Here is a 14,012-nt window from a genome sequence, read left to right on the forward strand (position 1 = left end):
TGATAACAAAAAATGAATACAAGTCACATTTGATTTCTACAATTACAAGAGATCACCATATATTTGATCCCCCTTACCCTCCACTCTCTAGCCTGGAATGAGTTAATTCAGCCACTCAAACAGATAGCAGATATTTGTATACTAATATTCCTAGCAGCATTATTCACAATAACTAAGAGATGGAAACAACCTACATTAGCTAGGCAGTGTGCTATCTGTGATTTTGTACGGTGACTCAAATCCAAAAAGCTGGTCGAAATAGTTCCAATCATTTCTGGTACAGATTTTGAAAGGATGAAAACTTTTCCCAGGCAATTGAACTAATAAGCAGTTTCAAATATCATTTTTGGTTGTGGGCTACATCTCAGCCTTATTCTCTGTGTGGATAAATGCTGATGTGTTCCCCCCTGGGGTGCTCTGGGGAATGGAGGGGTGTCGTCCATATCCCAGGGTCATGAGGAGAAGGGGTTCAGTCCTTAGTCTCTCACTTCCTTCAGCTGATACCCAGCTGCCCCCACCCCCTCGCACCTTTACAAAACCACCCAGACTTCTCTCTGGCAACGTGAACCAGCCAGCCCAAGTGGGGCTCTCGCTCACTGTCACCTCAATTCTGCTGCACCTCTGGTCCCCCATCGGAGCCCATCGGGCTGTGCCCTTGCCTGGACCCACTTTACTCCCCTGTCCTGCTCACACAGCCACCTTTACAGGATGAATCTTACTATCTTTGTACATCGACTCAGGGTCTTTGCCACTGACAGGTGTTCCCTCCAGTGCCCCATGCTGAGCGGTCACTGTCTGAGAGGGCAGTGCCAGGCCTGTGCAGCTCGTCCCAGGCCACCTCCCCTCGGCCTGCAGGTAGCACACATGCCCCTCCTGCTTACAGCACCTACACGGGCATTGAGGACTGTGGGGCACCTGAAATTGAGCAGACACAGAGCAAGGGGGTTACCTGTACGCATTTTTGGAAACGGGGCGAGGATCAAACTTAAAGAAGATGATGCACATGGGTCCCGGAGGGTGGCTTTGTTCACACGGGGTCACACGGTCTGCAGGAAAAGGAAAAAAATGAGTTAAGCAAACAGCAGACAACAGAACCACCTTCCCTGAACCTGCAATGCTCCCTAATCCAGATTAGAACCACCCCTGAGAAGCCGGACCCTCACTGGAAATGCCATAACCATGTGCCCAAGACCGTGACGCTCGCCAGCACCACACAACCATCCCCTAAACATATACACTCATCAGCACCGCCCTAACGCGCACTGTGTTCGCTGGCCCTGGACACACGCATGGGGTGGTGAGTGGGCGCTGGAGGGGGAGACAGCAGCAAGAGCAAAACCCATGGGCACCGGGGGGCAAACCGGCCCACAGCCGTCCAGGAGACTCTTCGGCTTGCTCCATGCCCCCCACCCAAACTGCCCATTCCTTCGCCTGGCACCAGCACCAATTCCAGCACCCAGCCCTCACGGCAGGGCTGCATCATGTCCAAGCGACCTGGGAACACTCTGCAGCAGTGTCTACAGCAGGTCCTCAGCACGTGCCCTCCACCCTTAACAGCCCAGGCGTGGCCAAGAGACCCAGAGGGCCCTGCACACTCCGTCGGCAAGGGACACAGGCAAAGTCCCCGTGCCAGTGACACGGACACACACCCAGGTTGCCGAGGGAGAACTCGGTGTGCAGCTCCCACACACACGGGCCCCTCGCCCAGGGCCTCTGGGGCCAGCAGGTCTTTTCCCACAAACGAGTTGAGAACTGAGATGAGATCCCAAGGCCACCAACCCTGGACAAGGTGACTGTGAGGGTCTCTAGTCCTGCACACGTGCGACAAGCTAGGGACGTTGCTCCAGTGCAGGACCAGGGCCTACAGCCAGGAAACAGGAAGCACAGGCTGTGTAGGTTCTGAGGGGTAACAAGATGTCCCTCAAAGGAAGAGCCTGATGAGCAAGGGGGGAAGATGTGTTCACTGTATGTGCACATATGTGAGGCCATGAGGTCTGTGCGCAAGTGTAAGTGCATGGACGTCGGCCCGTGTGCTGGTGTGTACACACGTGCACTTATGCAAGGGTCTGTGTGCATGTGTGTCTAGGGGAGGCCACTGAGCTCTAAGCACCCTTGCCGGCCTGGGGCACCATGGGATTTGAGCGGGTCCATGCAGTGGCCTGTCCCAGGATGGTGTCTGCTAGGGCAAGGCCTGGCTCCACTCAGGGAGCACACAAGCAAAGTAGGTCTGTGACGCAGGTCCTTGCTGGGGGAAGAGCAGGGGCCAGATTCCCAGCCCTAGCCCATCCTCACTCCAGGCCTTAACACAAGGCCTCCATGGCTACTCTGCCACTCCTGCCCCTCTGCCTTAGGCCTCAGAGTGGCCACACAGGGGCGGGGGCCACCTGCTGCTCAGCACACGAGCACAGTCCCCCTGCAGGCATGTGAGCAGCAGGCATGGGCCACGTAGGGCTCCAGCTCCCTGCCTCAGGCCTGGGTCCCCATTACACACACAACACAGTTCCAGAAGAGGCCATCGCCGGCCATGGGGACGGGGCAGGTGAACAGTGACGATGAGCGCTCTCCTCTGACATCAGTGCAATTGCTCCCGGTTCTCGGGTCTCTGAAAACTTTCCTGTCTCAGGACTCACCGATGGGGGACGTTCGCACCACAATGACCCTGCCGTCAAAGCTATGCCACACCATGGGCGGGCAGGTGGGCAGCAGGGGCTGCGGCTACAGAACACAGAAGAGCCAAGGAGGCGCCAAAGCCCTAGGCAAGCACCTCAGATACACCCTCAGCTCAGAGCCATGCAGAGGCTGTCAAGCTCCTGGGGCCCTTCCCGTGGACAACGCCATGGTGTCCCTGCCACTCCACTCACTTCTGCTCACTGGTCTGGCCAGGGTGGGAGGGGAAGGATTCACTCCACTGCTGTTCCCACTGGCTCCCACAGGCCCTGGAGGGACCCCCAGGACTCCGCCCCTATTCCTCCCCAGCCCTCACAGGCATGGGCAGTGGTAATGGCCATCGGGGACCAACCTTTGCCCTCACTAAAGCCCGTGGTTGTGCAGGTGAGGTGTCGCCATAGTGACTAGCAAAAGTGCACGGTGCTAGGGGATGTGTAGGCATGTGAGACGGGCTGCTGGCCGCCAGCCCACGCTGACAGGAGGGGCTGGGTTCCCACCAGGGGTTACCTGGGAGTGCCCACTGGGGCCATCACTCCAGGGGTGCTTGACAATCCCAATACTGGTGGGCAGGCTGGTGGGGCCAACCCTCCTGGTAAAAACGACTCAAAACACTTGCGAGAATATGAAAACACCTTAAAAGCAGCCATGAGCTGACAAGGTCATGTATGCAGAATTTAGACATCTTGGAGAACACAGGAATTCAGAGAGGAAAGAAAGCAGAGTTCAGTGGCCATTCCTGCCTTGGGGCATTGACCCATCTGGACAAACCGGGCTCTGGTGGCCTCAGGGTGAGAAGGACAGAAGACAAGGCCCAGGGCCGCCCCCAAGAGATGACTGAGAAGTAATCTTTCCTCCAAGGGAAGCTGGGAGCCCGGAGAACAATCTCATAGGGTGAGGGGAGGCTACATCCACAGCCAACCACGGACTGCAGGAACAGCTCAGAGAGGACGAGTCCCTGAGAAGTCCCAGGAATGGAGCCAGGGCCACACCAGGCTTCCAGGGACCTCACGCCAAGGCTTGGTTTGAGGGGCCCCCACACTGGTAGTGCCCCTGAGCACCTGGCAAACCAAAGTTGTCATCTTCATCCTAGACCACCAAGAAGTCTCACAAATAATTTCTCAGACAAAGAGCAGTACACAGTCAGAAAGAACCACCTAACAAAACAAAGCACCATGAACAAGAACCAGCAGAAAGAAGTCCCTATACGTCTCGTAAACCAACCACACTCGGATTGCAGAAAAGAAAGTTTGGAGATAGCTGCCGAGAAAAGGAAGTGATACAGAATAAACCAGGAGGTACACAAAGCACCAGAAAGTTTTAGAAACGGAAGCTACAGTAACCATGAATTAAAACTCAGGAGTGGACATAACAGATCAGACACAGCTGACAACGGGTCAGTAGAATCAACCAGAACAAAGTACAAGGAGACAGGAAGCTGGGCCTCCTGGGGCCCCAGGTGTTCCACCTGCCAGGTGTAGCTGACGGGGTCCTTAGCACCTGCCACCTGACCACAGTCCAGCACAGAGGACACAGGTCCCTCCCCTCACAGGGGAGCTGGTCTCTCTCAGACACAGAAATGCCCCCAGGCAAGGCTGGCTGGTGGTGTCTGCGGCAACCAGGCTGCCAGCCCATCCCTGCCGAAATGCCACTGGCCCAGACCCTCACTGGGATGAAGGGCTGTTCTGAGGGCTACCCCAGCATGGAGGTGCCACTCTGGACCATCAGAGAAGGCAGCCATCATTGTCTGCTTTGGCCTACTGTGTCCCTCCCCGAGCTACATGCCTGGCCACTGGGTGAGGCCACTGGCCAGGGAAAGCGCTGGCCACTGATGCTCACAGTCCATATACAGAGCACCCTCCCCCAACGCAGCTACAGGACCCTGTTGTCCAAGCTGGCCCAGGTAAGGGGCAGACCAGCTCTCCAGGTGCGATGGGGAGGGCTCTGTGGTCTAAGGAAAGGCCACCGATGGGTCTCGGGGCAACCTGCTGTCAGAGGTGTTGGCACAGAGCCCAGGGCGGCGGCCTTGACGAAGACGTGGTCATTGGGAGGGAAGGACCAGAGGAAAGCCAGCCCCTGGGGAGGGGACCATCAGGAACTGCCTTTCTCTCCAATCCCTCGCCCCCCACTCAAGACAGGCCCGCTGCCCAACAGCCCCTCCCCTTCCCGGCTTCACCTCCAACCCCACCCCCCAGCATCCTTCTCTGCCTAGACCTGATATGCTCCCTCAGCAACCCCTGGAAGTTCTCATGGGTGCAGGGCCCTTCTCCCAGCATGTGCCCACCCAGGCCCACCAGAACTCTGACACCCCCGTCAGGGCCTGACAAAGTTCTCCCTGACAGCCCTGCTCATCGGGCGACCTTCTCACCCTGCTGACTTTCAGGGCTCTGAGAGCAAATCTGGATACAGCCTCCGTCGTCCCCGTCACTACACTAAGGTCTGGGTGCAGGGCAGGTAGGCAAGTGGGTGGCTGGAACTACTACCCACAGTGGCAAACAGCGTCCTGCTGGCCCGGTCACTCAGAGCCTCTGAGAAAATGTTCCTCTCCACTTCCCATAGCTCTGCGACCAGCAGAGGGGGAGGGGCTTCAACAGGTCCCACCCTGCCTGTGAGGCTGGGGCCCACCCTCGCCAAGTGGCGTGCATGCTTGTCAGGAGGAGCTTACCCTGAATGCCACCTGAGCTGGTAAAATCTGCAGGGGAGGGCAGCATCCTGGGCAGAAGTGTACAGGACTTGCTTTCTCAGTGACATCCCCGCCCCACCTGTCCCCACCTCCATCTGGGGCCCAGCACATAGGCCCAGGCCCTGATGGAATGTCCTCTTGCCCCCAGGAGCCTGAGAAGTCAGGGCTATGCAGGCTCTGGGGTCACCTCTGAGGGCAGGGCAGCCGGAGCCAGCTCACAGCCACAGGAAAAGGCAGGTAGGAAGGTCCCAGGAGGCCTGCCCAGGAGCCTTGCCACAGGCCTCGGGGATCACAGCGTGGCCTTAAGGAGAGCATCCGAGCACTGCAGGAAGCCATGCCCCACTGTGTCCTGTGTCTAGTGCACTGCTTGCCCCCGCAGGCCAAAGAGACCACGACGGTAATGTGCACACCAGCCAAGCCTGTGGATGGCAGTGAGTTCACAGGCCCGTGCTCTGCCTTCCCTCCCTTCCCCTCACTTGGCCTCCCAGCAACCGGGATGGCAAGACAGAAAGGTGGGCCCACGACAGAACTTGGCTCTCTGGGCAGTGACACACTACCCCAGAGGAGGCTGGGCCCTGGGGGCCACAGGGCAGGGGAGAAGACCGCTGGGGGCAGCTGGGGAGGACCTTCCCATGCTGGGCACTTTACAGGCGTGAGCCCCTCTCACCAAGAGCTCAGCCTGAGCGTACGCGGGAGGCTCGTTGAAGGGATGCCTCGTGGCTACACTCAGGGTGAAAGAGCAGGCACATGTGGGATGCTGGGGTCAAGTGGGCCGCCCTGACCCCCCATCTACGCCCAGGCAGCCCCCTAGAAGGCCAGGATGCCCCACCTGGACCTGCACATCTGCACTGCCCTGGCACGTCCACAAGGAGCTCCACCCAGCTTCATCATGAAAACACTTGAGAAGCCAGCATGCTTCCTGCAGGGCACCCCCTGGCCTCACTGTTCTCCCTGTGGCCGACTGTCTCAGGGTGTGAGAAGCCCCAGGAAAGCTGGTGAGGGGGCAGCCAGCTCATCCCAGGCCCGGCGGAAAGTCACTGTGCCCACATGTGGTCCCACTGGGGGCACTGGCTTCCAACGGCCCTGCACACGGCTGTGGCAGGTCTCGGTCTGGCTCACAGGGATGGAAGACCCCAGAGAGTGGCCTGGGCCAAGGAGAGGCAGACAAGTGGGCAGCAGTCGGGAGGGACCACACGCAGGACTGGAGTGGAGTCTGAGAGGTGGCCAAACATCCTGACAAGCGCCTGAGACACCAGCACAGCACGTCTCAGCGGAGGGCTGCACAGCCAGACATGGAGAGGCGCCGTCTTGCTCACCACTCAGCAGTGTGTCCTTCCATGCGCACTGCGAGGCCTGAAGGGCTGTGCATATGGCCTGGGCCGTCTGTACAGAAACCCAGGGGCTGGCCCTGCTGAGGAGGAGGCCGGCGTCAGCGGTTTCCACGCCCCTGGAGCATCCTCACCACGGCTGCCTCTCGACACCACGTCCCATGGGTCACATGGACTCCCCTAGCTGCACACAACAACCAGGCAATCTTTGTCACCACCAAGATTTCACATAAAACACTGACCTCTGTGAGCTTGGCCACGTGGCAGCTCTGCTTTGATAAACTACCCAGGACTTTTCTGGAACTGAATAGAGAGTAGCATGAAATCCTGCCGAGAACAGGAAGGCTGCAGGTCTGGAAGCGTATTCTCTCTGACAGCGTCAGAGAGCACACTGAGACCACGACAAAGGTCCCCAGCCCAGGGCTTGTAATTCAGGCTGGGCAGGTGCACGAGGCCACATGTGCACAGATGAGACCGGTGCACCCACACCTCACACCTGCCCACTCACTGCTGCTCACAGCCTGGGCGCCTGCTGTGACTTTGGCCCACCTAGAAACACCAAGGAAGCACTGTGTCCTCTGGGGTGGCCTCCACCAGCCTGAGTGTGCACCTGTTAGGGCCTCCCACCTGCAGCCGGGGCGGGTCCAGTGAAGACTACGCTTCGCACACGCACTTGGAGTCCCTGGGCACACCAGAGCCCTGGGGGGTATGAAGCAAAAGGAAAGCGCCCTCTTCAAACCAAAGCCCGGGGCTTCCTGGCCTCTCACAGAAAGCTAGTGGAAGTCTTCCTAGATCATAGCTCAGCAAGTCTGGCTTTCCCCTCGTCTAAGCACCTGGTAATTCCGCAAAACAGGAAGAACGGGTCACGGACTTGGCACCAGTAATTCTTAGTACACGGTGCTGGCTGCGAAGCACAGAAGCTTTCCAGGCACTCACAGCCCATCTGCTGATAACGCTTTCGAGAGTTCTCCCAGCGCACTCCATCCTGCCTGCTCACCCACTGCCTCTGAATCACCCACTCCAGCCAGGGCCTCCTTCCTCCTCCCCTACCTCCCAGAGGACCAACAGGGCTGTTCCCAACAGCTAAGTAGGACCAGGTAAACTGCCTCTGTCAGAAGGACCAGGCTCTTCAAACCTCACTCCATGCGGCATCTAACAAGAACACAAGAAAATAATCTAGGTAGACAGGCCTGGCCAAAGACAAGTCAGGGTCACATGCTAAGGGATGCAGTGATGACTGCAGTGGCTCAAATGAGGGCCACTGGGGACAAGGCCTGGCACCCCCCCCCCGATGGACCAGTTCTGGTAACCAACAGTGAGGATCTCTTTCCCTGGCCCCCAGTACCCAGCGTGTACAGGGACAGGTGGATGAGACGCAGGGATGGTCAGTGGCCTCTCAGAGGCCACTGAGAGAAGAGGCCAGAGGGGCCTAAGGGGTCTCATTGTCACTGCAAGGCCTGATGGGGAAGGACCTGGCAGGGGGACTGGCAGACCTCAGCACTACCGGGGGTAGTCTCTACCTGTCTCCAGACCCTACCTGGCTGCCCGTCTCACCCCGCCCAGGGGCTAACGGCATCACGCACTGATTGCCACGGCCCACCCCATGCCCACCAGCACCACCTCCTCCAGCACTTCCACCAAGGGCCTCTCCCCTCCCCTTCCTCCCAGCCCACCCCATCCGCTCATGTCCGCTGCTGGCTCGTCCACCCACCCCCGTTCAGCCTCTCGGTTCAAGGCTCCACACCTCCTGCTGCCACAACCCGCAGTTCCTGGGGGCCGGCAGGGTCTGTGGTTGTGGTTCCCACTCCCAGGTCACCCAGGAACACACTCTCATCTGGAGTTTCCAACTACATGTCTCCAGCAAAAGCCCCATCTCTGGTCAACAAAGATGTGCTTCCAGATGTTTCTCAGCAAAGTACAGGAGTATGCAGGACCTCGCTGCTCCTGTCTTCCTACTAACTGGCTCTGCAGGTCCACCCTCTCCGAGGGGCAGTGTCCTCAGCCTGCTCGCTGCTGCCCAGCTTTCCTGAGGGGTGGCATCCCATATATATGCTCTGGAAGCAATGGAGGACCTTCCTAGGACAGCAATCCAGGAGGCAGAATGGCTCAGTCAGAGGCTGAGGATCTCAGATGAGAAAACATGGCCCAGCTCCCTCCAAACATCCGGTGGATGCAAGGCGACATCTCCTCCCACCCCCGCTGGGGTGGAACCTGCCACACTTACCCTCCTGCAGTGGCAAGAAATGCTCTTACCACAGTTTCACTGGCATCCCCGGTACTGGCACGTCTTATGGCCACCCGTGTCCATGAATCACCGATTTGGGAACTGAATCCCGGGCGTTTGCTGCACTGACCTGTCCTGCGGTCAACTGTGGTGTGGGCAGGCACTGCCTGTCTGCTCCATGAACCACAGGTGTCTTCTCCCAGTCCCTCCCCTGCCTGACAGCCTGGCCTGTGGCGCTGCCTATCAAAAGTCTACTACTTTACAGCGAATCTTCCCGTCTCTCCTACACAGCAGTCACCCTCCCTGTCCCAAAGTAAGAGCACCTTTCTCTTGACTTCCTTGTGAGGTTATACTTTGGCTTAGTTCTCAGATCGGCCCAGGGTCTGCCTGGGTGGGTGGTGCGAGGTATGGACCCCTATGCTTCCCCCACCTACAGGGCGTCCAGTCTGTCCAACCTCGCCACACCCGGACATCCAGTCACAGAGGGCCCTGCGTGTGTCACCAGGTCTCTCAGCCTCAGCACATACTATGGTGCCTGGAGGGCAAGTCTCCCTCTTGGCTATTCACAGAACCTTCTAAAACTCTGACCAAGTGTGCCATGCCCCACCCCCACCGGCCACACCAGGTGTTGTTGTGGGCGCCCCGTCCATAAAGCAACACAGGCGAGTAAGTCCAGAACTGGAAGCTACCCCGTGTCCACAGTGGTACCCACACACCGGAGCAGCAAGCAGCAGAGCAGGGGGCCCCATCTGGGAGAGAGTACCCCTGCTTGGTCCTTGCACAGAGGCCAGAAATAAGCAAGACTTGTCCACAAGGCCAGAAGTCAGGGTACAGCGACCTGGTCTAGGGGATAACGAAGGACATGAGGGAGACATCTGGGTGCTGGCAATGGTTTCCACACCCTGATGTGGATGGTAATCGTGAGGCTAGGCTCACCGCACCATCCATGGGGCTAAACAACATGGGCGTATTTGATGTCAGGGGCAAAAATGGATTGTCTGCCCCCAAAAGCTGCCCATGAGGAGCAAGTGGACAGACCCAGCTCTCCTTCCTCACTGGCTTCAAGACATTCCTCTGGGTGGGGGGAGATAAAGCAGGAAAGGCTGGAAGAAGAGTCTACTCATGGGAGTCTGGACAAGAACGGACTCAGCCCTGGCTCAAAATGCCTCAAAACAGGCCCAAGCACTGACGGGCTGTTGTGAGTGCTGCGCGATGCCACCCACATGAGCCGACAGCAAAGCCACACCTGACCAAGTCCACACCTGACCATGGGGGCAGAGGGCTGTGGGGAACCTGCCTCCTTGGCAGGAGCACTTCCCTTTATCAACTGAAAAGGCCAACAGGGCATCTGGTTGGAGAGATGCCAGGTCAGAATGCAGCAATGAACGACAGGAATGCACACCAGTGAATAGGGAAGTATTTTTGTCACGACACAGAGCAGAGGGGACAGAGACACTCGGGAAAGTGAGGCTCCTGGTTCACATCAAATCAGTATCCTACCGGGCTTCACGTGCTAAGGCTCTGGACAGAGGTTAACTGGGCCCTGGAGTAAGGCCCCATTTTGTTATGCGAAGCACTTTACACATTTGGGAATATATCTTTAAGGCTAGCCATCTGGTCTTGAGGGGCCATGCAGAGGATGGGGTACCTCAGGCTTCACATGAGAGGGCTGCATGGCCAGGCTCCTCATCCCCACCCTGTGGCAGTTCCCAGGGGCGGAGCTGGAAAAGCATGAGCTGCTCTTTTCACATGACGCCTGAAGTTCTCCCGGCAGCTGCCAGCAGAGGAGATAAACATACATGGGAACACAGTGTCGCTATTCCTGGGCCTTGGCTGAGAAAGCCCTGACGTCTGTAAATATTCGAAGCAGCCAGCCCACTGCAATGCTCCACCTTCCTCCCCGGTCAGTGACTGAGGACTCCTCTCTCTGTTTTCTCATTTTGACTGTGCGGTGGCATTTCACCATGACAAATTTTCTATAGTGATACTCTTCCTGAGATCTCCCAGGATGTTTTAGGAGCACTAATTCAGCCTCATACCAAGTGTCATTGTCCCTTCACAGTTCAAAGGAACAGTACAAATGAGGGATACAATGAGCATTAAGGAAAGCTCCAGTCACGAGGCAGCCTTTGTACCTTGGCCCCTCCTGGCAGGGTCACTCGGCTTCCTCACAAGCCAGCCCAGCCTCACAGTGGCTCCTGTAGCACCTATGGTTAATAAAGGAGGAAAGGGCCACCTTCCCCACTATACCCTCAAAAGAGGAGGAAAGTAAGCACTTCAAGTTAGCAAGGTCCTGAAGACCTCGACTGAGACATCCCAAGTGGTAGCAGCCACCAGGAGATGGGAGCCAGCCTTCTTTACTTTTAAGTGTGCATATACTATTTTTGCAATCTAAAAAGGAAGTTGTGAAACAAAGAAATAAGTTGCATTGATGACCTGAAAGGAGAGCTCAATGGTGCTGGGGTGACCTTGCTTTCATGGAGCCCATCACCAAACCCTGTGGTCTTGACCAACAATTGCCAGACTCTGCAGTACTGCCCTCATGAGCCAACTAACATGTTCGCAAAGGATGGACCTCATCCTCTCACATCTGGAATGTCAGTGACAACGCGGTCCCACTAGTAGAAGCCTCTCAGCCTCCCTGCCCTGGACTATTTCTCTCCAGACAGACTCTGGGGTCTGGGTCCCCTCAGTTCTCACGGACCTCCTCAGCAGCACCACCCACAGTGCCTTCAGAGAGCTTCCCCTCTAGTGAGGACAGCAGGTCTGAGAACACGGCACACGGTTACACCCATGGGGAAACATGACCAAAAGGACAGCTCTCAAATGGAGACACAAAGGGAGCATGAAGGAGTGATAACAGTCCAGGGGCTGGGTAGCCGGCCAGAGCAGATGGGCTGTTCCCTTCTTTCAGGGCAAGACTGTCGTACCACACATTGAGGCACGCAGTGGCCTAGTCTGAAGGACCTGCAGTTTGCAGACACATCGTAACATGAAGGAGCCGCAGGACTGGGCTGAATGGTCAGGGGCCTGAGAGGGTGGGAGCACCAGAGCGATCCACCCTGTCCCATGGGAGCACTGGGATGCGGGGTGGGGGTGGGGGGACAGAGGCTCTGCTGTGTCCACCAGCCAACACAACATAGCCACCCTCTCCAGCTCCCCCACCCCACCGGACAGGTCACCTGATGCAGAAAGACTGGTGGGTGGGAGAGAGACCCAGAAGGAGCAGAGGCCCTGGTTCTCAGTGACCTGGGGAACACCATTTGCCCCTCAGTCTGAGTTTTCTTTGCTGCGAACAATGTTTGGCCAACGAACACTTGCCCCAAAAGGTTGCCCTGAGGATCATCAAGCAAGTGCGAGAAAGCACTTCCAAAGCACTACCAGCGGTAGGCATCCCTTATAGCGGCCACCAAGTCAGACTTTGTCAAGGAAAAGGACTCTGAGTCCAAACAGCAGCGACAAAACAGTGGTCAGCAGGTCCAGAGCAAGATAACAGGCCAGGCCTGTGCTGAACATGTGATATATCCGCTGGAGGAGAGACCTGAGGCTCAGGGACTGGTCCAAGGTTCCCTTTAGCTGTGCCCCAGAATGAAGCCAGGAAGCATGGAAGGTGCTGGGGTGGGGGGTGGGGGGTCTCAAAGGCCAGCAAAGGGGCCAGGCCTTGGGCTGGGTACAACTCTGCCCAGGTCCCACCCCTGATGCGCTGGGGGAAGGGTCTGGCTACCTGAGCCACCCCAGGAAGGCTGTGTCCAGGCACAGGGATGACCCAGCACTTGCTGCCTACTCAGACAGCTGTCACCCCACTGCACCCGCAGCAGGACGCAGGGAGGCAGCACCGTGACTCAGGGCTCCATAGCTGACCGACGCCATGACCCACCCACCACGCAACTCGCCCAGTCCCGCCAGTCTCTGCTTCCCTGCAGCAAGACCAGCCCAGTCTGCCAGTGGCCCCCACACCCCATCCCGGCGGGGATCACTGGAAACGCCTCCCAGTGGGGCCCTTCTTCGGCCTCGGTCGGTTTGGTCTCCCCGGACCCTGCTGCTTGATTTCCATTTCACGCCTCGGGAAGGGGAAACTGAGGCAGGGCGGGGAGGTACAGCCCCGCCCCTCCCCGCCCGCGCCTCCGGAGCCCCGCGCCCCCGAGCCCGGGCCAGCCGACTCCGCGGGGAGAGGAGTCCGCGGGCCCGGGCAGCCAGCCGCGCACTCACCGCCTCCGCCGCCGCCGACTTCCGGGTGCCGCGCCCGCGCGCTGCCGCCACCGCCCAGGCCCCGCCCCTCCCGCAGTCTGCGCGCAGCCATTCGGCTGCGTGGCTGGGGACAGAGCGGCGCGCCGCAACCCGAGGCACAGTTGGCTACGTGCGCTGTCGCTCCAGCGACTACGCCCTCCCAGAGCCCCGCCCCTGAGGCTGCGCCAAACCTCTTGGTTGCGCGGGTGTCTGGACACCTCGTGACCCCCGCGGCCTTCCCAGCCTCCTGGCTTCCCGACCCAGGGACTCCCGCAGGAGGGCGCAGCCGCTTGACCCGTCAGGGCTGCGGCCTGAACTCGGTCACCTGCCCACCCGGTGGCCCCGGCTGGTGCACTACAGGGATGCTCATTTCCGGACCCGCCCCTTAGGCTGGGTCCTGGTCCCCCCCTCCAGCCCCTCTCCCGTCCATCCAATCCGGGCCTCGGGACCTGGCCATCCTCTCCACTGCAACTCTGACCCCCTGACATCCCTGCCATGCTCAGGACAGGCCCTGGACCAGGCACTCCGGTCCCATCCAGCCACCGTAGCCTGTGAGTCCACCTCCAAGCTGTTCTTCTGCAGGTGCAGGCCCCAAGGATGAAAGGCTGGTCCAAACTGATCCGGACTAGGTGAGCAAGAGGCCTGGAGTCCTCCCAACAGGACAAAGGCATTCACTGGGCTCCCTGCCCCATCTGTCTGGGGCCTGAGTGCAGGGAAAGTGTAGAGTCAGAGGCCCGGGGCTTACTACAAAGTGGGTGCTCAGCAAACTATGACAAGAATGAGAGTTATATTAAGGAAACTAACAATGTGCTAAGCACTCCAAGCCCAGTGTTCCAGTACACAGCTCTCATTGATCCCATTTTACAGATGGAGACACGAGGACTCA

General features: G+C 58.3%; 1 protein-coding gene across 5 annotated transcripts in view; it reads right to left on the reverse strand.

Annotated features, from left to right (window-relative positions):
* The window catches only part of TANGO2 (transport and golgi organization 2 homolog), a 36,944-nt gene extending 23,708 nt beyond the window's left edge, over nt 1-13,236 (reverse strand). For 2 of the 5 annotated variants that reach the window (XM_019755919.3, XM_074321890.2), the window contains exons 1-2: nt 13,109-13,233; nt 950-1,046 (exon numbers count right to left, since the gene is read on the reverse strand). In XM_019755919.3, coding sequence (XP_019611478.2) covers nt 950-1,046; nt 13,109-13,199 — 188 coding nt within the window. In that variant the 5' untranslated portion in view covers nt 13,200-13,233. Of the gene's footprint in view, nt 1-949; nt 1,047-13,108 lie in introns of all 5 variants that reach the window. The other 3 variants (XM_088800868.1, XM_019755918.3, XM_088800869.1) reach the window with 3 other exon arrangements.
* Nucleotides 13,237-14,012: the final 776 nt, after the last annotated feature.

The sequence above is a fragment of the Rhinolophus sinicus genome, chromosome 9 (assembly GCF_057876585.1).
Source record: "Rhinolophus sinicus isolate RSI-liver-muscle chromosome 9, RSI-T2T, whole genome shotgun sequence".
NCBI classification, from domain to species: Eukaryota; Metazoa; Chordata; class Mammalia; order Chiroptera; family Rhinolophidae; genus Rhinolophus; species Rhinolophus sinicus.